Below are 21,333 nucleotides of genomic sequence, written 5' to 3'. Positions count from 1 at the left end.
TAATCCGGTCTATGCCTACCTCTTCATGGGCGGTACTCCTGTCCAACTGTCCCCTACCAGTGAACCATCCGGCCACCCACTATAATTGGGACGCCAAATAATAGGCTCCGATGTCTGGGGCTCCCAGGCCTCCCAAGTGGGCCGGCCTGCAAAGGGTCGACAGCGCGGTGCGTCTTCGGCCATCATCCCATATAAGTTCCCTAAGTAGGGTGTTCAATTCGTGGAACCATGCTGATGGAATCAGTAGTGGCAAATTAGCGAAGTAGTAGAGAAGGCGGGGGAGCATGATCTTTTTAGATAATGATATTCTAGCCATTATCATTAACTTCAAGGATCGCCAGAACCCAACAGAAGCCCGCAAGGAGCGGAGTGCCCTACTGAGGTTACCATCCCAGAGATCACCCATTTCATGGAATACTTGTATGCCCAGATACTTGAAGGTATGTGGGGCCCAGATCACATCCCTCTGGCATGCTACGGGGCATTCGCAGCTCGGTAATATGGGGAAAACAAATGTTTTGCCTCGGTTAAGGCGTAGGCCTGACAGTGTCCCGAACTCTTCTAGGTTCCTCAAAGCCCATGGGAGTCCAATCTTCCCGTCCCTAAGGTAAATGAGTATATCATCGGCGTATAATGAGATGACATGTTCAGATTGTCCCCATTCCACTCCTTTACCCGCGCCATCCCGTCGCATCCGGGTCGCCAGGGGCTCAATGGCCAGGGCGAATAAGAGTGGGGACGAGGGGCATCCCTGTCTAGTTCCCCTGTATATTTGGTAGGTATCAGATACCGTCCTGCCCGTCTTTACCCTTGCCAGTGGGGACACGTATAACAAGTCCACCCATTTTACTCATCCCTCTCCCAGCCCCATTCGGAGCATCACGGCCCTTAAGTAGTCCCACCTGATCGAGTCAAAGGCCTTTTCGAAGTCCACCGCGAGCAATACTCCCGATGGGGGTTTCTCTTCACTGGGCATATGCAGAACAGTGAAAAGTTGCCTCAGATTCATAGAGGTACTACGATTCGGGACAAAACAGTTCTGGTCTGCGTGCAGGAGTGTGGATATGTGGCAAAGCAAACGGTTGGCCATGATCTTACGGAGGATTTTAAAATCTCTGTTCAACATTGACAAGGGGCGGAAGTCGGTCACCGAAGCCTCCTTGGATTTTGTCTTGGGCAGTGGGACCACCAAAGCCTCTCTCAGGGTACCCGGCAGCTCACCGTGGAGTAATGCCTCCGTATACATTTCCACTAACTGGGGAGCCAGCAATGTCACATATTTTTTTTATAAAAGTCCATAGGGAGGCCGTCTGTTCCCAGAGTCTTCCCAGGGGACAGTTGCGATATAGCTTCACTGACCTCCTCCAACGTCACTGGTCCCCCCAGACTATCCCTCTCCTCGATCGCTAAGGTCGTCAGTGGGATCTGTTGTAGAAAACTATCAAAGGCCATCGTCCTAAGCTCACCAGGCTTCCCATACAGGTGAGTGTAATATTCCTTGAATGCGTCATTTATAGGGCCCGGCCTAAGTCTACGCTCCCCTTCCTTATCCAGCACACTCATAATGGGCTCACTGTCCCCCCCCCTGGCCTCACCAAACACGCCAGCATTTTCCCAGATCTGCCCTCCTCCGATTGTAATGAGGCAAAATATTTTTGCATATTGTGGCATCTGAGTTGTTCCTAGACCTGGGAGTGGGCTCTCCGTGCATGGTTGTATTCCTCGCTCTCCTGTGCGTCCACTCCCTGTCTCAGTTCCCCCTCGTGTATTTTCTTCTCTAGATTAGTCAGTTCCCTTTCGAGCGTACGCCTCACCCCAACCGACTGTCCTAGACAATAAGAAAATAAGTGTTTCCCACTCCGTGGATCTAGAGGAGGTAGATCCTTTATTGGACTTAATATGGTCTGCCAGGTGCAGTCGCAGGGCGTCTCTATATGCCTGATCCTCGAGTGCCGCGGGGGCCAGTCTCCATGATGGGATGGGGGGCCTGTCCTCCGTCACCCTCCAAGTCAGTAATAAGGGATTGTGATCGGACAGAGTACGTCCAAGATATTCAGAATGGGTCATTCCCAGTGCCAGGGTTGCTGTGCATACCACTCTATCAATTCTGGTGTGGACTCGGTGGAGGCCCGAATAGTACGAGTAATCTTTGTCATTCAAGTGTTGTTCCCGCCAGATGTCCACAAGTCCCTAAGAATCTAACCATTCTCTCAGTTTTTTGGCTATCTTACTTGTCACTGCCCCCTGTAGCGGTGGTGTGGACCTGTCCATGTCTACGTCTAGTACACTATTGTAATCTCCCCCGACTAACAGTTCTCCTATCCGCTGGCAAGTGAGATGACTCGATAACCGTGTCATAAAGGGGACCTGATCTTGATTAGGAGCTTATATACAGCTCAGGACAATCTGAGTGCCGTGTAACTTCCCATCCAAAATTACAAACCTGCCTTCGCGATCTATGTTGGAGGATTCTACCTCAAAGGGGACCCCTGCTCGTACCCATATCATTACTCCCCTTGCGTATGCTGAGTATTCCGTAGCGAACACCTGCCCCCTCCACCTGCGTCTCAACTTCTCCACCTCTCCAGCTGCTAGGTGAGTCTCTTGCAGCATTGCCACTTGTACGCCCCTTCTCTTTAGGTAAGACCGTATTCTATGCCTTTTAGCTGGTGTGCCCATCCCCGGATGTTCCATGTTAGGAAGTTATATTCTGCCATGTTGGTATTTCATTCTTATGATAACTTCCCCATCCCGCCCCCGTGGCTGGCCTCCCCTTGCGTTCTATCGGATACCTGATATAGTCAAACCAGATCTCCCACAGTGCCATCATAACTTGCAATTGCGTAACCCAACTCCCCCTCCCCAGGGCACCTCTCGAACAGTAGGTTGCCCAGAAAACTGTGCAACAGTGCAACTTATTCAAACTTTTAACTGCAGTTCTCGCCAGTCTGACTGAAAGGGCGAGATTCCGGTAGGGGAGGGAGGGGGAGGTGACAAGTCCAGAGGGGCCTCATATGTTCACCTGTTTCACCTTGCCCCAGAGCTCTCCTGTAAGCTTAGTTATCCAAGTTCGTTCGCTGACTGCAGGGTTACCCTCAGATCGCGCGCCGAGCAGCCCGAGTCCCCGGTCGAGGACATCACTGTGTCATCTGATTCTCCTCCTGAGCCCTCCGGGGGGGACCCCTCTCCGCCCATGCGGGCTGCCACCTCCAGTGCTGCCTTCCTGCCCTTTTCCGTCTGGGTTGGTGCCAAACGGGAGCTATTCCTGGTCCACCGCACTCCCGGGCCCCGGTTGGGTCCCATGGGCCTCCAGCCACTCCCACGCCTCCTCGGGGGATTGGAAGAATGCGGTCTTACCGTCCAGTATCGCTTTCACTCTGGCCGGATAAAGCAGAAAGTATTGGATCCCTTCTTCTCTTAGAGCCCTCTTAACTGCCATGAATGAAGCTCACTTGTTCTGAACATCCAATGTAAAATCTGGGAACAGCGTCCCCTCCCCATTCGCTACCTTAAAAGGGCCCGACTCTCTGGCCCTCTGCAGAAGAATGTCTCTGTCTCTGTAGTGTAGTAATCTGGCAATCACTACGCGGGGGCCTGCCCGGGGCGAGGGGCCTCGAGGGCACCCGGTGCGCTTGTTCCAGCGTGTAGAAGGGGGTCAGGTGACCCGGTGCCACAATTGTGCATAGCCATTTATTGAGGAATTCCACCATATTCGTGCCCTCTGCCCTCTCTGGGAGGCCAACCACATGCACGTTGTTCCTCCGGTTTCTTCCCTCAGCATCCTCTGCTCTTTGTTCTAGGCGTGCCACTCTGTCCGTGAGGCACGTTACCTCAGCCAGTAGGTCTTTTTGTTTCGGTGCAATTTCCGCCAGCGTGGTCTCCGTCTCTGACTCTGTCCGCCAGTTTGTGATGATCTGCCCTCAAGAGACCCACTTCGACTGCGACCTGATTGATATCGTGCTGCAGCGTTGTCCGTGTCTTCGATTGCCCCCAGTATTTTGTCTAAGGTGTCCTGTACTTTAATTTGTGGTGGGTCCTGCGGGTCCCCCCCTTTGTGCTCAGAGGGCATTGCGTTGTCCATGATTCTACTCTTGTGCCGGTTCTTGGGGGACATTGAATATATGAGGGGTCGCGCCTCCGGGACCGAGGCGGGGGCCAGACTTATTGCGGCCACTCCGCCACACGTGACGTCCGCTGTTAGCCCGATTCAGGCTGCGTTACGGCTCCCAGTTGGCTTCCCCCCAGTTTTCTGAGATACCGCTCTAGTAGTCGCCAGTTTCCAGTGGGTCCTTTGTATGCTCCGCAGGGATGGGAGGCTCCTCGCTGTTAGGTTACGGCCGTCCGCCGCCACCTGGCCGAGGCCCGGCCCGATCGCGCCCCCCCCCCTCAGTGTGTGCAGGGGGCTGCACCCATCCGGGTCCCACCAGGGCGCTCCCGGATTGCCCCCTGGCTGATTTTACTTGGTGGTTCCCCAGGGGGCGCCTGCCTGATCCTAATGTGGCGCCGGGGGCCGCGGCGTGACCGCTCCCCCGCTCAGCGCCAGTGTCGACTCACCAGTGCCGCCCCTAGAACAGTGGTGCCCTGCTTGGGCCCGCTCCAAGGCCCCCTCTCCTCCAGGGGTGGTTGGGATGACCCCGGCGGCCCCCCATTCGGGGTTTACTGGGGTGCGGTCTGGGGGCCCCGGATGTCGCACTACCAGGGCCCAAAGCCCTTCCAAGTATCCCAGTCGCCTCGCAGTTCACCAGGAGGTCACCGGCGCTCCTCTTGTGTTTCGGATCGTCGGTGGGGGACATCCGCCACTCTCACCTCCCTAGGTGGCCACGCTCCACTGTCCCTGCCTTTTTCTCTAGCAGTCAGTGCCGCCCCGGGTACTCACCCGGCGCACCGGAGGCCGATCGGGTCCCGCAAGGTCCTATGTCCGGTTCCTGCAGTCTCCGCTCCAGCAGGACTCCGCGGCCCTACACAGGATCCTGGTCTTCCCACCGCTTACTAGGACGCCGCCGGTTTCTCTCCTTGACTTCGGGCTGGTGGGGCCACCCACCGCGCCCTCCTTCCCAGGGCAGCGCACCTCCGTTACAGCCGCAGTTCCCAGGTGGTCGGCGCCGCCCCCGACATCCACCTGGCACGTCTGAGGGCCGGCCTCAGCCCCGCGCGGGCTCGCGCCTCCGCTCCTTGTCCTGGTCTCTGCCCGCACTACAGGATACGTCCCCTCATGGTGCCCCGCCCATCACATCACCCACTCAAGGGCCGCCAGACCTCTTCTGTGGCCCCAGGCCGGCCGGGCCATCCACCGCGCCTACCTCATTCGGGGCCACGCTTCTCAGTTTTGGGTACGACTCCCTGGCGGTCGGGACCGCCCCAGCACTCTCTCGGTGTGCGCGGTCGTCTGCTCCGGCCCCGCACCTCCACTCAAGTCCCTGGCTCTGGCCGAGGGATAGGCCGCCGGCTCCTCTCACCTGTGTGTCAGGGTGCAGGAAGGGCTCCGCGGCTCCCTGGCCGGTCCCCTCGAGCACTCCCCGCAGCACCAACACAGATTGCCCCGGGCCGGCTCTCAGTACACGGATAATTACATGCCCCTCCGGAGCGAGGGGATTATGCGTGCGCCATCTTCGGCCTCTTGGCCACGCCCCTCCAGTCTAACTTCTTTTAATGTAGCCTGCCCACCTGGCATGAACCAGCTTGAATTAACGGTTAGTTAAGCCCATGTACGTGGTAGACTCCTGCTGAAAACTTTGTTCTAATGCCAGAGCCCTGCAGCAGCCTTTGGGAGGCAGAATGGTGCTATATAGCCAAGGAAAGTAAATAGTAAGAGGCTTACACTTTTTGGATCCATTTTGCTCATCTTACAAAAAAAATGACTATGTATTAATGCCACTGCTTTATCGAAGTTACCAAGGCTCTACAGATATGCGTGGATACTTACTACTAAAGAGAGCAAACATTACACTGCAATGGTGGTATTACTTATCTTTTACAAAGAATTCTCCAGAACTACTGCTGGACCTGTCTGGAGCTAGAATATGGAAGGCTAAAGCCCTACGCTGCTGTAAGTTCCATCACATAACACAATAGACAAGTTTACATTTTTTTCCACTCTAAAACAAAAAATATTTCTACCATTAGATCATGACAGACATTTGGCCACTGCACCCAATCAAGCCTACTTAGTAGATCTACCATTACTTTAAGGAACATGGTAGAACACTGGGCCAAATCATGTCCAATGGGATCACGTCTACCCCTCTGCAAATCTGGGTTGCTACGTCACTCTTCTGTTATAAAGGAACTCATGTCTCCAAGGATCACTTGTCTCTGTCATTCGTAAGGACCTCCCGGCTCTAAGGCCGTGTAAGCTCAATGACAGAGACTTTTTCCCTCTCCATTCATTTACTACAAGATGAATGACCCTATAACTTCCAATTACTTACTGGCAATCTTCATTACGCTGATTCGAAGACCTCCTCATCCCAATCTGTACTTGTGTGGTGACTCTGCCTCCAACAGGGGTTCCCACACTAGAGATCTCTGTTTGAAGCAGTTTTCTATTTCTATGAGCAATAGAATAAATGCTTTCACCCACCCATTTCCATGTAATTTACGAAGACTGAGTAGTATGTGGAGATGCAAACGGGCAGAGGGAAGTGAACTGGGATGAGGACTCCAAACTGGGACAATGAAGATTACATGTAAGTAATAGGGTTATTACCCGCTCATCTCCGCCCTCCTCATCCCAGTCCTTACTTGTGAGCATGTACCAAATACGAAATGCACCAACACAGAAGATGCAGAGTAAAAAAACTTGTACTGAATATAACAGTATAGGATAGTGCAGCTTACCTCTGGTCTGCAAGGACAGAGAAATACACAGGAAGGGGAGGAGGAGCATTTATTCTATTTATAATAGAAAACAACTCCAAGCTGTTTGGATCAGAGATCCCTAGTGTGACAAACCTCTGACTTAGGTGGAGTCCCCTCACAAGTAAGGACTGGGACGAGGAGGACAGAGATGAGAGGGTAATGAATCGCCACCACCCCTGGAGTGAGAGTTGCTCTTTTCCCTGACTACTATGTACAGCATTATTTTGCTCCCTACCTAGATTTGCACTTTGTAACTACCACCACATACTTGTAACTATTGGCAATGGAACGGTGACCAAAATCAATGGTGAAGGTGATTGGGTTGGATGATGCATTATATTACACAGAAGTACCATTACACTTGTAAATAGTAACATTTGTTCCTTTGAGAGCATACATACAGCACAAGTATGGTATGAAGAATGACACAAACAAAACATACAATTACAGATTTCTTAACAATATAAGCAAGACTATTAATCCTTCTATTGTAATTTTAATGCTCACACTTGATCAAGGTGCATTCTAATTTCCTAGAAAAGGGAGACACTTGCAGTTGGTCTCGTTTCTTTCATGATTTCTAAATGAGAGGTTTAAACGACCTAGGCGCTAGTCGCTACTGTGGAAGATGCCACTAACAAGCATTCTTCACATTATTGTTCGGGGTAGGTAGAAATTATATGATAAGAAGAAGGAAAGGATAACATTTTACCACCGTCCAACAGCGAGGGATAAAAAGCTAGAAAGAAGGAAGTTAGACAGTCTTCAACCAACCCTCAAAACCATAAAGATTTTCTTGAAATCAAGTTCTTTGGTGCATTTTTAGGCTTATTCATATGATGGACAGTATCACCGCTGGTGCATAATACAGCATGGGCGCAAAGGCAAAGTGACTCCCTCATTTGCATGGGTCACGCCAATGCAAATTAGGGGCTGCTCCTTTGTGACAGCCACAGCACTTCATGGGCACCAGCGCCATCTGTACTACAGAAGGGGCATGCAGGGCATCTACAGGCCCTTCTGCAATGCCAAAGTACCCCAGAGAGGCAGAAAGCAGGCGCACACACACGTAAGATTTGGGTCACTTTCTTTAATACGGTTCCTGGTCTCTTCCACATTAGTACTTAAATTTGCTGACAAGTGTGTGATTTTCTAGAAATGAATGAGCATAGTTTCAGCTACAGCAACTCCCCCAAAGAAAACAAAACTGTACTATAAAATTACATTTATGGCAATTTATGTGTCTTTGTTAATCACTGGCGCCATATATAACATAGAAGCAGATTTACAATTCTGTAAAAATGAACTGGAGTTGACATTTAACAGTTTTCAGGTGTAGTTGGAGATAATGCCAGTGACCCAAGAACCTGTCTTTGAGAATCCCCAATGAGACCAACCCCACTCTAGCTCCAGGCCAAAGATCGGTGATTGCCAGGCATGAATAGTATCAAACTCTGTCAAATAACATAAGTTCAGGCTTTCACAACAATCACCAGAATGTACAATTAAATAAATACAAGAAACCTGTGAGGAAAACACGGTCTGTTTTTAAATATTTCTTGTCCAATATTTGGCAGCAAAACAGTTGGACTCGAAAACTGTTTCAAGTCCAAGTGTGGATAGATGGTTACTTCATTAGTAAGGTCACCATCGAGATACACACGTGATTGTTTGCAGGGAAGATTTGCGTTTGGCTGATCACTGACAACATTACTCTACAAATGTAGAAAACCTCATACAAACCAGAGGAAACTAAAATCAGAAATATTGTTTCAATGAGAGTTCAGTGGAAAAAAAAAAAAGATTAGACTTTTGGATGAATTCCCAAACAATCTACTCGTGCTGTTAAAAACAAACTTGAAAAGTAGATCAAAATGTCCCCTACTGCTCAGAAAGATAAGAAAAACTCCACGTCGGATTCTGTTATCTTTTTTGACCAATCAACTTAAGAAAACAATAGCAAAACCTGATCATGATAAAAATAATATTTCAATATCTCCACATATGAATTAAATAAATATGAACAATTGCAAATTTCAACAGGTCTTGCTTTTGAAGAACCCTGGTCAACTGTGAATGTGTGAAACAAGAACTAGAATACAGGTAGGAATGCAAAAGAGTGGGAATAAATTATGCTTTCTCTAGAATGCTGTTCAGTGTTCCTCTGATGATATGTGGAAGCTTAGTGTCCATAAGATGCAGTGTGTTGGGCTAGAATACCTAGGACGCAGTGCAGCAGGGTTGTGCGGGGCCCCTAGGATGCAGTGCTGTGTGATGGGATAGTTTTCATCGGACACACTTCAATGATGTGTGTTAATGCTCCTAGGGTATGGTGAGTTAGTGTGCCTAGGTTGCAGTGCAATTTTTTTTAAATCTCCTAGCGGGTAATGTTGGTTAGTGCTCCTACGATGATGTACAATGGGCTACATTAATGCTCATAGGGTGTCGTCCAGTGTGGCGAGTCAGTGTTCCTAGCATGCACTGAAATGTGATATGTTTATGTTCCTAGGGTGTAGTTAAGTGTTCCTTAGATGCACTGAAATGTGGTATATTTATGGCCCTAGGCTGCAGCTAAGTGAGGCGAGTCAGTTCACCTTGAATGCAGTGCAATGTGGTCTGTTTATGGTCCTAGGGTGTAGTGGAGTTCGATGGGTTAATGCTTCTGTTATGTAGTGCATTTGATTTGTGCTCCAGATGTGTAGTATTGTGGATTACTGATTCTAGGATGCAGTATGGCGAGGTCCATTGGCATCAGTACAGGTTGTAGGTTAAGTTCTATAGAATGACGTGTAATGCTGTGGGCAAGAGTCATTGAGATACTATCCACCACGTGGGGTCATTTCCCAAGGATGCGGCACAGTGGTGCACTTTCTAGGCAGCAGTAGAGAGTGGTGTGATAGTATACTTATAGCAGGCCGTAGTGGGCTATACCAGTCATTAAAGGCTTGAGCCAAAGGCGAGGGCCTTTAACAAGGGAGCAGGATTTTAAAGCCGGTATATCCCAGCTACGGAGGGCTATAAGGCTATTAGAGTATGTCGCTGGAGGGCAGAATGTTCTAATAAATGAAACAAAGGCCTCACGGAGCTCGAAGGGATTGACATCCCCTTGGGCTCCGTCAGGCCTATGTTCACAGCAACAGCTGTGAACAAAAACATTGGAAAGTTAGCGCTTCGGGCTTCTACCAGCCATTAGAAGCCCAGAGCACTCTATTGTTTTCAATGGAGCTCTTAATACTCTAGTGTTCTAATAACCCTTGGATTTATCTTGTGCCACCCAAATGATATTCTATTAAAAGACCCAGTTGCTATCACCAACATTCTGATGAGATTATGATAATGATGGCCTTAAATCCAAATCTTCCTCACCAGGTGTTGTGATACAGTAATTTAATACTGGGAGGTCATAGTGACAAGGCTGCAGAATGGAGTTTAAAAATAAAAACTTTCTCCAAGATATTCTGATCTGACCCAATTTAAAAAAAGGTTTGTTCACAACATAATACTGATGAAAGGAATCACAGCAAGAGTACATAAGTCAGAGTATGTTCTGGATTCAGTGAGAAAAGCACTGAGAGAAGAACTGAATAAACTATGTAAACAAGGTTTAGTTGAAAAAATTGAGTCAAAGATGTTATTACCACTAATCAGAGTGGCTATTACCAGTAATTGTAGAGCATAAGTCTAACTGGAAGATCAGATCATGTATGGATTTAAGGCCATTGAAGGTGGAGGGAAAAATCTTTTCCATACCAGATGAGACTAGTGCCTGTCAGCAGGTGGCAGTCCACAATGAGTCTAAACTGCTTATAATCTTCATAACACTGGAAGGAGCATTTCAGTATATATGTAAGCCATTTGTATTAATATCAAATAATTACTCCAACTATTTAAAGATACAAGCAATGCAATATACTTCCAGGATGATATTCTTGTATTTGGTAAAACATAACAAGACATTGTTAAAGTTTCTGCAGGGTGAACAGAAATATAAATTTGAGATGAGATCATTAGACCAATGTGCCACTGTATCACCAATGATGGCATAGCTCCCACAAGATGTTTGTTTACATAAGTTGAAGATGCCTCCAAACCATAGGAAAAAGATAAGCTCAGATTGTTTCTTGCCCTAGCTGAATATTATGCAAAATACATTCCTTGATCCTCAGATAGAATTATAAAGATGACAAAGTTCAATGGAGTAGTAAATGTGCCAGTGAGTTTAGCAATATTAAGAAGGCTGTAGTGGAACTCCTGCTTTAAGCCTTTTTGATATAAGCTGTAGCTTCATTATCATTACTGATGACAGAAATGTAGGGATTGGAGCCAAATTACTATAGGATCAAACGGGTAAAGTTGTGACAATTGCGGTTGCATCTGAACAATTAAAAGGCACAGAGAAACATTATTCGACTGTTGAGAAGGAGACATTACCTTTATTGGTTGGGGACTGAATACTTGAGGAGATGTGTGTGGGACTAGATATGCAGTAAGCACAAATCAGTGCCCGCTGGTTCAATTGCTTACGAGAGGGTGCAGGAGAACAACACAGAAATTTCACCTCCAAGTTGAGTATACTGAAGGGGCAATAAATATTGGCAGATTATTTGTCCAGCCAGTCAGTGGATGATCTGGCAACAAGAGCAAAAATGGAGAGTGTGGTATCAACATGTGAAGTGTTCGAAAGGTGTATTACCTAAGAGGATTAGCAAGTTACCAGTGATGTGGTAGGTCAAGTTACCAGTGATGTGGGATTTACAAGTTTGGGATGGTCCAATAAGAAATGTCTGGAAGATGATACTTTACCTTACTCTAATGTGGCATAGGAGTTATTAGAATGTGATGGTTTCATGTTAAGAAGACATAAATTGGTAGTTCTAAAGGTACTACAGCAGACAATTCTAGATATGACTCATGAAGGACATCAGGAACTGAGCAGTATGGGAGAATGAATGACAAATGACTTCTGGTGACATATGGTAGATAGGAAATGTTAAAGAGGCTGAGACATTCAATAGTATGCACGGTAAGTAATAAGCTCCAAAGTTGTACTGCCATTTAAGATTACACTATTTAGACCATGCAAGGTGTTCGAAAAGTGCATCTTTGAATATTGTTGAACTGATGTGTTTATCTGGAAGCCCTCAATTCCTTTTAGAGTTGATTGATCAGATCAGCCTGTTGTGTGAGATTAAGTTGGTCAGTCAAGTGACATCTAAGAACGTGCACAGCTGATGTCATCTGAAATGGTGTTATTCTCATCAAACTATGGCATTGAACATAAACGCACATCGGTGTATTTTCCACAAAGTAGTGATACAGTAGAGAGATGGACAGAGAGATAGATAAAGATTTTGAAGGAAGGGGTTCAGTTGGCCATTACCAATGATAAATACTGCAATGAAGCTGTGAAAGAATTTGTGTAGTTACTGTACAGCTCTTAAAATGTGGGAAAGAACTCCCCATTTGAGAAGATGAGGGGAAGAGCTGTTGTGTGCCATCTGAAACAGATGTGGATGATGGGCATAGTTGAGAGAATGTCTCATGGAGTGAATGTGCATAAGGATAAATAAAGTAAATGATTTCCAGAAGTGTTAGATTGCGAACACATCCAGTGATGGAAGATCAGTCAAATTGTGATTAGGTTGAAGTCAAGAAAAGAAAAATTGGTTAGATCTGGATTGTCCACATTTCCAGATCCATTGAGACAGATTATGGTGGCAAGTCAAGTAGAGGAGTTCTGAGGTAGACATATATGGAACATGGGCAATAAGGTTCCTGAATGATTATTGACTGGGAGATTTGCTGACACAGTCAGAATAAAGGATAAAAGATCGGCTTCTAGAAGATGCTCTATGATTATACGTGTGGGTGATGACCACGAACACAAAGTACACACAAAGTAGGGGGAAAACTGCATAATCAATAAGTGGTGGAAAGAATTAATGGATTGGGCAGGTTCACATGAGGTGCAATTGTCATTGCTCTTGTGAGTCAAGTTGACAAACAGTCCATTATTCCTTTGTGTTCATGGTAGGCATATATTGGCAGTACCTTATTATGTTGTACTGTCTTTTTTTGTATTTTATCTATAGGTTGGAGATTTTAATAAATGTGTAGTTAAATTTAGCATAATGTTGTATTACTCAAATTCATTTTTGTTTGATGGAGGGGAATGTGTGGTATTTGTATGGAATCCAGATGTGAAATGCTTCCTTTCAACAACAGTGCTCCATTAAGAACCAGTTAGCCCAGTCCCCCTTCCTGAATGGATGATTTAATCTTACTGAATATATAATGTAAAGGCTCATATGCAACACACTCAAGGCCTACCTGAGTAATTACTCAAATTTGGAGGTACCCTAAATGTCAGCGGCTGGGCGGGGCCCAAATAGTTGTTCCTGACGAATGCTCCCTTTGATGAATGTGTTACTATAAGAGGCATCACCCCCACCCCAGGCCAGGGGCTAGTTGCTCTTAAAAGTTAGGGTACCTCCAGATTTGAGTAATTACTCAGGTAGGCCTTGAGTGTGTTGCATATGAGCCTTGTACCATTAAGATAGGATGGGTTATTCTTCACACTACACTCACTAGGGATCTCAGGCCCTGAAGAATGCCCCAGACCAGTTATGGCTTCACGTGTGGGCAGAAACATGTTGGCCATTAGGATTATAGCGACGTAATGAGTCATACTCAAAAAACATCCCCATCTTGTTTTTAATTTATCAGCAGACACCACTATTAAAGGTGTGATTTACACTGGTGATCCGATGCCGGTACTATCCCAAAAAATATAATCTAAGTACTCCCTCTGGGTTCATTTATCAATGAGGTTGAGTCTGCCCAGGTGGCACTGTCCTACCTGGGTGGGGGTAGGTGGCCAAATGATGAAGCATGACACTATTATGTGTGTGAGACCACCTATTCCGTAAGGAGGAACCCCTAAGATAGGTCCCAAACATATGGTTTTCACAACCATGTCTGATTAGATTGGATCACGGCAAGAGTGGTTCTACCACTGGTTGGTCAGGTCTTGTTTTTTCCCCCTCATACTTTGTGTTCTCGGTTTTGATTTTGGGTGGTGGTATGGTGGCTATAGACTTCCTTGTCTCTCCATGTGTAAAACATTTACTTTTTTTAAAAATGCACATTTTAACTTCAAATTTGACCTATCAAAACTACCCCATTCTAAACCTCTCTTTTAAATATTTATAACACACCCCTAAGTAGGCCTTACTGCCCAAAAGGCAGTTTGCATCGTATTCAAAAAGTAGGAAATGTAAAGGTTTAATGTTAAACATGTCCTTAAAGTGACTAGCACCTCAAAGCTATTTTCACTGTAACAAGGCTCACTGTTCCATATGAAAACACTGGGATGCAATATTAAAACTAATACTGTATGTAAGGACTGAAACTATTTAGAAAAATAATTATGCAACAATTTTTTTATAGTTATTAAAAATCCAAATCAAATGTGAAATTTGATTTTTTGCTAGATATTAGAAAAAATAGCCTTGATAAAGTTGCCTTTGTCCTGTCTGAAGTCTCTGGAAGCTAAATCTGCATTTTGTTCTCCCACTTCTGCCTGCCAGCAATTAGCATTTCAATAGGTGTGAAAGAGGTATGAACATACTCCCAAGACAACGACAAAAGGCCTTGGATGTGGGGAGGTGTTGTTGGCCCTAGATAGAGTTGCCTGCGGGCTGGGCCCAAGAACTTGATTATCTTCAAAGAGGACAAGCAGATGTAGCTACCACCCAGGAATGCACCCTTCTTGTGCCCGCCAGTAAAACGGGCTTCTATTACAGTGGGCCTCTTGATGACTTCACAGTGTGAGATCCTGTGTCAAGACCTGCTTGAAAGCCATTTGGAACACACTTCAAAGGAGGAAAATAGAATGCCAAAACAATCTGTGTGTATACACTGGTTGAATAAAGCTTAGCTCGTTCTTACCATATGTCTGACTCTGTGTTTCCTCCCCATCATACCCAAGCCCTCAGAGCCCAAGGTTGGCGTGGCCAAAGAATTCAGCCATCTTAAAAATCCCTTATTGGGCAGGGTTAGCCCTACCACACCCTATTGTTGAGGGGATCCACTGGCGTCATTTCCACCCACTAGCTTGTGCCAGGCATGTATGCGGCATCTCCAGGCACCCACTTCAGAACACTCCTGAACATGCTGTCTGCAACCTAAGAAGTGCCCTGGGGACTGTCTTGTGCTCTCTTTTACCAAAGACAAAGAAGTGGACTCTAAGAGTAACAAGGCTAAACTCCTGTTCAATCTGCAGGGATACAAAAATCTTCAGGAGGCCTTTTCCTGCAACTGCCAAACTGACCACTGGCACCGGACTCAGCACTGAACCCACATGTTACCCTCTATCTACCAACCCTATTAGTCTCCACTTGCCACCCCCGAGTTGCTGGGGAGCTTTAGAAGCATACTTCTGCTGTGGATTAGGACATAAAGGACTAATGTCAGAAAGTTAAAATCTTTGACCAGGAAGATCCTGGTTAGGGTATCGGACCTGCCTCCACTTCAGTCAGTGTCAAATTGCATCTCGGGCCTGTTCTACCATGACCAGTGACTATCCTTGGCATTTTATGCTTCTTGGTGCTACTTCCTCATAAATCTTCAAAAATTAATACCTCAGGTTCCCCTTACTGGATTTTGTCATTTTGTTTGTTAAAATGTACTCTATTTTTGTAATTTGCGTTGGGATTTCTATGGTTTTGCCTTTCAGCTTTATTACCGTTTTAGTACTGCATAAATACTTTACACATAGCCTCTAAGTTAAGCTTGTCTGTGTCATAGCAACCAGGGTGTTGAGCTAAGCTTTATTCAGTGACTTTAGTGATTCACCCTGACAGGGATTGTGATTTTTGCTTCAGGTGGGTACTTACCCCCCTCAACTAATAACCACTTTCTTACAACACCCATAGTCTACTCCGACGTTATGGCACATTTTTAAATCTTTAGAACAAAAACATTGATACTGATCCAGGAAAGGTTGGCAGATTGGGGGGGGGGCTGATATCGCTGGCTGCTGGGGGTGTGGCTTTTGCATATTAATCAACTCACAGGGTCATTACGCACACTGCCTCCAGTCCTGAAGTATTCACCTACAAATCAGTGGGTTCAGGCATCTTAGTCTGATGTTTTCAATAGGACAAAAACACACCTAAAATACTCAAAGCATTAGGATATCGCACAAAAGCCCAGGCCTGGAAACTGGCCATAATGACCTGGTGGTCAGCCGAGATACACATCTATAATACATTGCTTGGATAGTAAGTATGCTTGATTTGGTAATTGATATGGTTTATATCGAAGGAAAGAAACAATGTCAATATTTACAGGATGCAAAAATGGAAAATTAAAGCATATGGATGGTTAGCAGATATAGGTTCAGTATTTGATTGACTTCTAACCTATGTCATTGTACCATCCAGGACTTACTCAGCTGTGGAGAAGGCAAGTTCAAAGTTCTGCTTATGATTGGTTGGAACAAGGGCATCATAATCAAACGCTTCCGGGAAGAAGGAATGAACCAAAGCACAGAACGCCATGCCATCACTCCAACTTGAAGAGAAATTCTGAAGATCAATCTTCTGTAAAAGACAAAAACACAAAGAATTGTTTACAGTGCGAGGTCACCCCAGATTCACATTTCCACAATAGCACAGCTAGACCTCACTTTGTCCACTCAGTAAAAGGCTATTGAATCAATATGTCCAAGGTCATAATAACATCAACTCTGTGTACATGGTTGCCTTCCGCATCAGAAGGCAGGAAGCTTCCTTTTTCTCTCTAACAACCATGAGGGAAAATCAAGAGGTGCTCGTACACAGAGATTTACACGTGTCCAGATTATTTTAAATTTAAAACCACTGCGTACATAAGAAAGTAGGACAGAACAACCGGACCTACCTTTCCAATACATGTATTCAGCTGTGTCAAACAAGCTTTGGCAAGGCCAACAGGCCTGCACTTTTTATACTTAGAGAACTCATCATTCGATGAAACTTTTCCATGTGGCTAGGTGAGTGGAATAATGAGATAAGGAGCTAATGAGTGGATGAAAAATGGGTGGCTGAATGCAAGGATGGACATATGAGTAAGTGCTTAGAAGAGTTAGTGAGATGAAATGGCAGGAATGGATGAAGGCTCCTGCTACGAATGAGTCTGTGACCAACCTCAGCACCCTGCCCTTGAGCATCCATGCATTCCAACAACTGAAACATTAATTCGTCCCCACACATAGTCCCAATTCACCCATCTGTTCATTTACCCCTTCCTCCTCTCAACCATGCCTTAATTCACTTATTCATTTATGCTTCCAAATATTCACCAACTTGTCAACCATTCACTGGCTCATCCTTCCCTAACTTTACTTTTTCTCTCATTGACTCACTCACCAGTCTGCACAGCCACACACACAAAACCACCAATCAATGAAGAAGCACTTTCAATAAAAAAATAAAATAAAAAAAAATAAAAAAAAAACTTTTACTGATACCTTTTTATTTTTATTTTCCAAATAGTGTCACTGGAGAAGTATAGGCTTGCATGAAGCACGGGCAGAAAGGTTATGCAACACTGAAGTAAAGGCAAAAACCACTTTGCAGATACACAGAAGTCACAGCACAATTGGATGTGCCTTTTCTGAAATGTGAGTAGCGTATACCATGAAGGAAACTGCATCGCACTATGAGCTGCCCTTACAGTAGTGAGCGCTTGTTCTAGCTAGCAGGAAGTGATGTGACGGTGAGAACTGCATCTGCTATCATCATATGATCACCTGGTACAATAACAGTACACACCTTTCCTACAACATATTCGATAAATACCACCGACCCAACACTGCCCAAATGTTCTGAAATCAACTAGAAGGGCATCCGGCGGAACATGCCTCCACCAGCTGCCTAATTACCTTATAGATCTGCAGGGCAACTGGCACACCATACTGAAGGAGACAGTATGTAAATGACTATGTTATCACCCTCCAACCTCATCCTGTGAACTCTCAACCCAGTAAGCCGGCACATGGGTCAATGGGTTCATTGCTCACTGCTAGACCTGTCAGACTTAAGATGCTCTCTCCTCCTCCCCCAACTTTTGTGCCATCCTCCTCCATTTTTACTGACCTTGTTTTTGCTAGCCCTAAGACTCTGTGCACTTTATGACTGCTAACCAGTGCTAAAGTACTTGTGCTGTCTCCCCTGAACATGGTAACATTGGCTTATTCCTTGGCATGTTTAAATTACTTATAAGTCCCTAAGAAAGTGGTAGTACATGTACCCTGGGCTTGTAAATTAACCCCTTCGCTGCCAGGCCTTTTCCCCCTCCTGTGCAGAGCCTTTTTCTGGCTATTTGGGGCAGTTCGCGCTTAGGCCCTCATAACTTTTTGTCCACATAAGCTAGCCAAGCCAAATTGGCGTCCTTTTTTTCCAACATCCTAGGGATTCTAGAGGTACCCAGACTTTGTGGGTTCCCCAGAAGGAGGCCAAGAAATTAGCCAAAATACTGTGAAAATTTCGTTTTTTTCAGAAAAATGGGAAAAAGGGGCTGCAGAAGAAGGCTTGTGTTTTTTTCCCTGAAAAGGGCATCAACAAAGGGTTTGCGGTGCTAAAATCACCAGCTTCCCAGCTTTCAGGAACAGGCAGACTTGAATCAGAAAACCCAAGTTTTCAACACAATTTTGGCATTTTACTGGGACATACCCCATTTTTACGATTTTTTATGCTTTCAGCCTCCTTTCAGTCAGTGACAGAAATGGGCATGAAACCAACGCTGGATCCCAGAAACCGCAACATTTCTGAAAAGTAGACAAAATTCTGAATCCAGCAAGGAGTAATTTGTGTAGATCCTACAAGGGTTTCCTACAGAAAATAACAACTGAAAAAGAAAAATATTGAAATTGAGGTGAAAAAAACATCAAATTTTCTCTACGTTTTACTCTAACTTTTTCCTGCAATGTCAGATTTTCGAAAGCAATATACCGTTACGTCTGCTGGACTCTTCTGGTTGCGGGGATATATAGGGCTTGTTGGTTCAACAAGAACTCTAGGTACCCAGAGCCAATAAATGACTTGCACCCTGCAGTGGGTTTTCATTCTATACCCGGTATACAGCAATTCATTTGCTGAAATATAAAGAGTAAAAAATAGCTATCAAGAAAACCTTTGTATTTCCAAAATGGGCACAAGATAAGGTGTTTAGAAGCAGTGGTTATTTGCACATCTCTGAATTCCGGGGTGCCCATACTAGCATGTGAATTACAGGGCATTTCTCAAATAGACGTCTTTTTTACACACTGTCTTACATTTGGAAGGGAAAAATGTAGAGAAAGACAAGGGGCAATATCACTTGTATTGCTATTCTATGTTCCCCCAAGTCTCCCGATAAAAATGATACCTCACTTGTGTGGGTAGACCTAGCGCCCGCAACAGGATATGCCCCGAAACACAGCGTGGACACATCACAGAAAACAGAGCTGTTTTTTGCAAAGTGCCTACCTATAGATTTTGGCCTCTAGCTCAGCCGGCACCTAGGGAAACCAACCAAACCTGTGCATTTTTGAAAACTAGAGACCTAGGGGAATCCAAGATGGGGTGACTTTCCTCACATTTCGGTGACAGAAAGTTCTGGAATCTGAGAGGAGCCACAAATTTCCTTCCACCCAGCGTTCCCCCAAGTCTCCCGATAAAAATGATACCTCACTTGTGTGGGTAGACCTAGCGCCCGCGACAGGAAATGGCCCAAAACAAAATGTGGACACATCACATTTTTTCATAGAAAACAGTGCCTACCTGTGGATTTTGGCCTCTAGCTCAGCCGGCCCCAGGGGGGGCAGAAATTGCCTAAAATAAATTTGTCCCCCAACCCCCGAGCCCCCCAACCCACTCGCGAGCGACCCTCGCCTATGGGGGGGTCGCTCCCCCTGCGTGACATTGGCGCCAAAAAAAAATCCCCGGTGCCTAGTGGTTTCTGCCCCCTTGGGGGCAGATTGACCTACAATCGGCCAATCTGCCGGGGGTAGAAATGGTCTAAATACAATTTGCCCCCCAGGGGAGCGACCCTTGCCTAATGGGTCACTCCCCATCTCTAAAAAAAAAACAAACAAACAAACAAACAAACAAAAAAAACACAAAAAAACTATTTGCCCTGGCGCCTAGAGGTTTCTGCCCTCCCCGGGGGTAGATCGGCCTAATACCAATAGGGCGATCTGCCCCCAGGGGGGGCAGAAATGGCCTAAAATAAATTTGACCCCCCACCCCCCAGGGAGCGACCCTTGCATGACGGCGCAAAAAAAGCTCCCTGGTGCCTAGTGGTTTCTGCCCCCCTTGGGGGCAGATTGACCTACAATAGGCCAATCTGCCCCCAAGGGGGGCAGAAATGGTCTAAATACAATTTGCCCCTTAGGGGAGCGACCCTTGCCTAATGGGTCGCTCCCAATCTCTAAAAAAAAAAAAAACAACAAACCACAAAAAAACAATTTGCCCTGGCGCCAAATGGCCTAAAATAAATTTGCCCCCCACACCCCACCGGGGAGCGACCCTTGCCTACAAGGTCGCTCCCCTTGTGTGACGGCGGAAAAAAAAGATCCCTGGTGCCTAGTGGTTTCTGCCCCCCTTGGGGGCAGATCGGCCTAATAAAAATAGGCTGATCTGCCCCCATGGGGGTCAGAAATGGCCTAAATTAAATTTGCCCCCTAGGGGAACGACCCTTGCCTACCCTCCCCACCTCAAAAAACAAAAACTGAAAAAAAAAAATGAAAACAAATGTATCCCTGGTGCCTAGAGGTTTCTGCCCCCAGGGAGGGCAGAAAAGGCCTTAAAAAAAAAATGCCCCCCCCCCTTCCCCCCCACGGGAGCGACCCTTGCCCAAGGGGTCGATCCCTTTTGTCTGTTTCATAAATGAAAAAGACATCCCTGGTGTCTAGTGGGCGTTTTGACAGCCGGATTGCTTTACAATCCGGCTGCCAAAACGCAGAGAGAGACTTCAAAGGGAAGGAAATAACTTTCCTTCCCTTTGAAGCCTCTCTGCCTCCTCCCCGTGATCGGAAGAGAAATGCAAAGCATTTCTCTTCCGATCATCGCGCTGGAAGCTGCTTCCAGCGCGATGGGAGGAGGCCCTGTGACAAACAGCGCGCGCTTGCGCGCTGACGTCACGGGGGGGGATGGGTTCGGGGGTGGAAGGGGAAGGGCTTCCATCCCCGACTTTGGGGGGTGGGGGGGAACCCCACAGAGGGAGCGCTAGTGCTCCCTCTGGGCTGGGTGCCCAGGACGTAATGGTTACGTCCTGGGCACAGCAGCACTGTGCCGCAGGATGTAACCATTACGTCCTCGGCACAGAAGGGGTTAAATACTACTAGTGGACCTGCAGCGCTGGTTGTGCCACAGGCCAGCCATTGCAAAGGCTGTGTGTGCAGCTCTAAACTGCCATTTCAACCTAGCAAAATAAATCTTTTGCCAGACC

General features: G+C 46.3%; 1 protein-coding gene across 1 annotated transcript in view; it reads right to left on the bottom strand.

The window, feature by feature from the left end:
- SMTNL2 (smoothelin like 2) overlaps positions 1 to 21,333 on the bottom strand; it is a 302,171-nt gene that overhangs the window by 30,897 nt on the left and 249,941 nt on the right. The window contains exon 8 of the mRNA XM_069226976.1: positions 16,312 to 16,463. Within this exon, the coding sequence (XP_069083077.1) occupies positions 16,312 to 16,463 (152 nt within the window). The remainder of the gene's footprint in view (positions 1 to 16,311; positions 16,464 to 21,333) is intronic.

This window comes from Pleurodeles waltl, chromosome 3_2 (assembly GCF_031143425.1).
Source record: "Pleurodeles waltl isolate 20211129_DDA chromosome 3_2, aPleWal1.hap1.20221129, whole genome shotgun sequence".
NCBI lineage: Eukaryota > Metazoa > Chordata > Amphibia > Caudata > Salamandridae > Pleurodeles > Pleurodeles waltl.
Note: the sequence above shows the minus strand (reverse complement) of the source record. Positions and strands in the feature narration are given on the sequence as shown.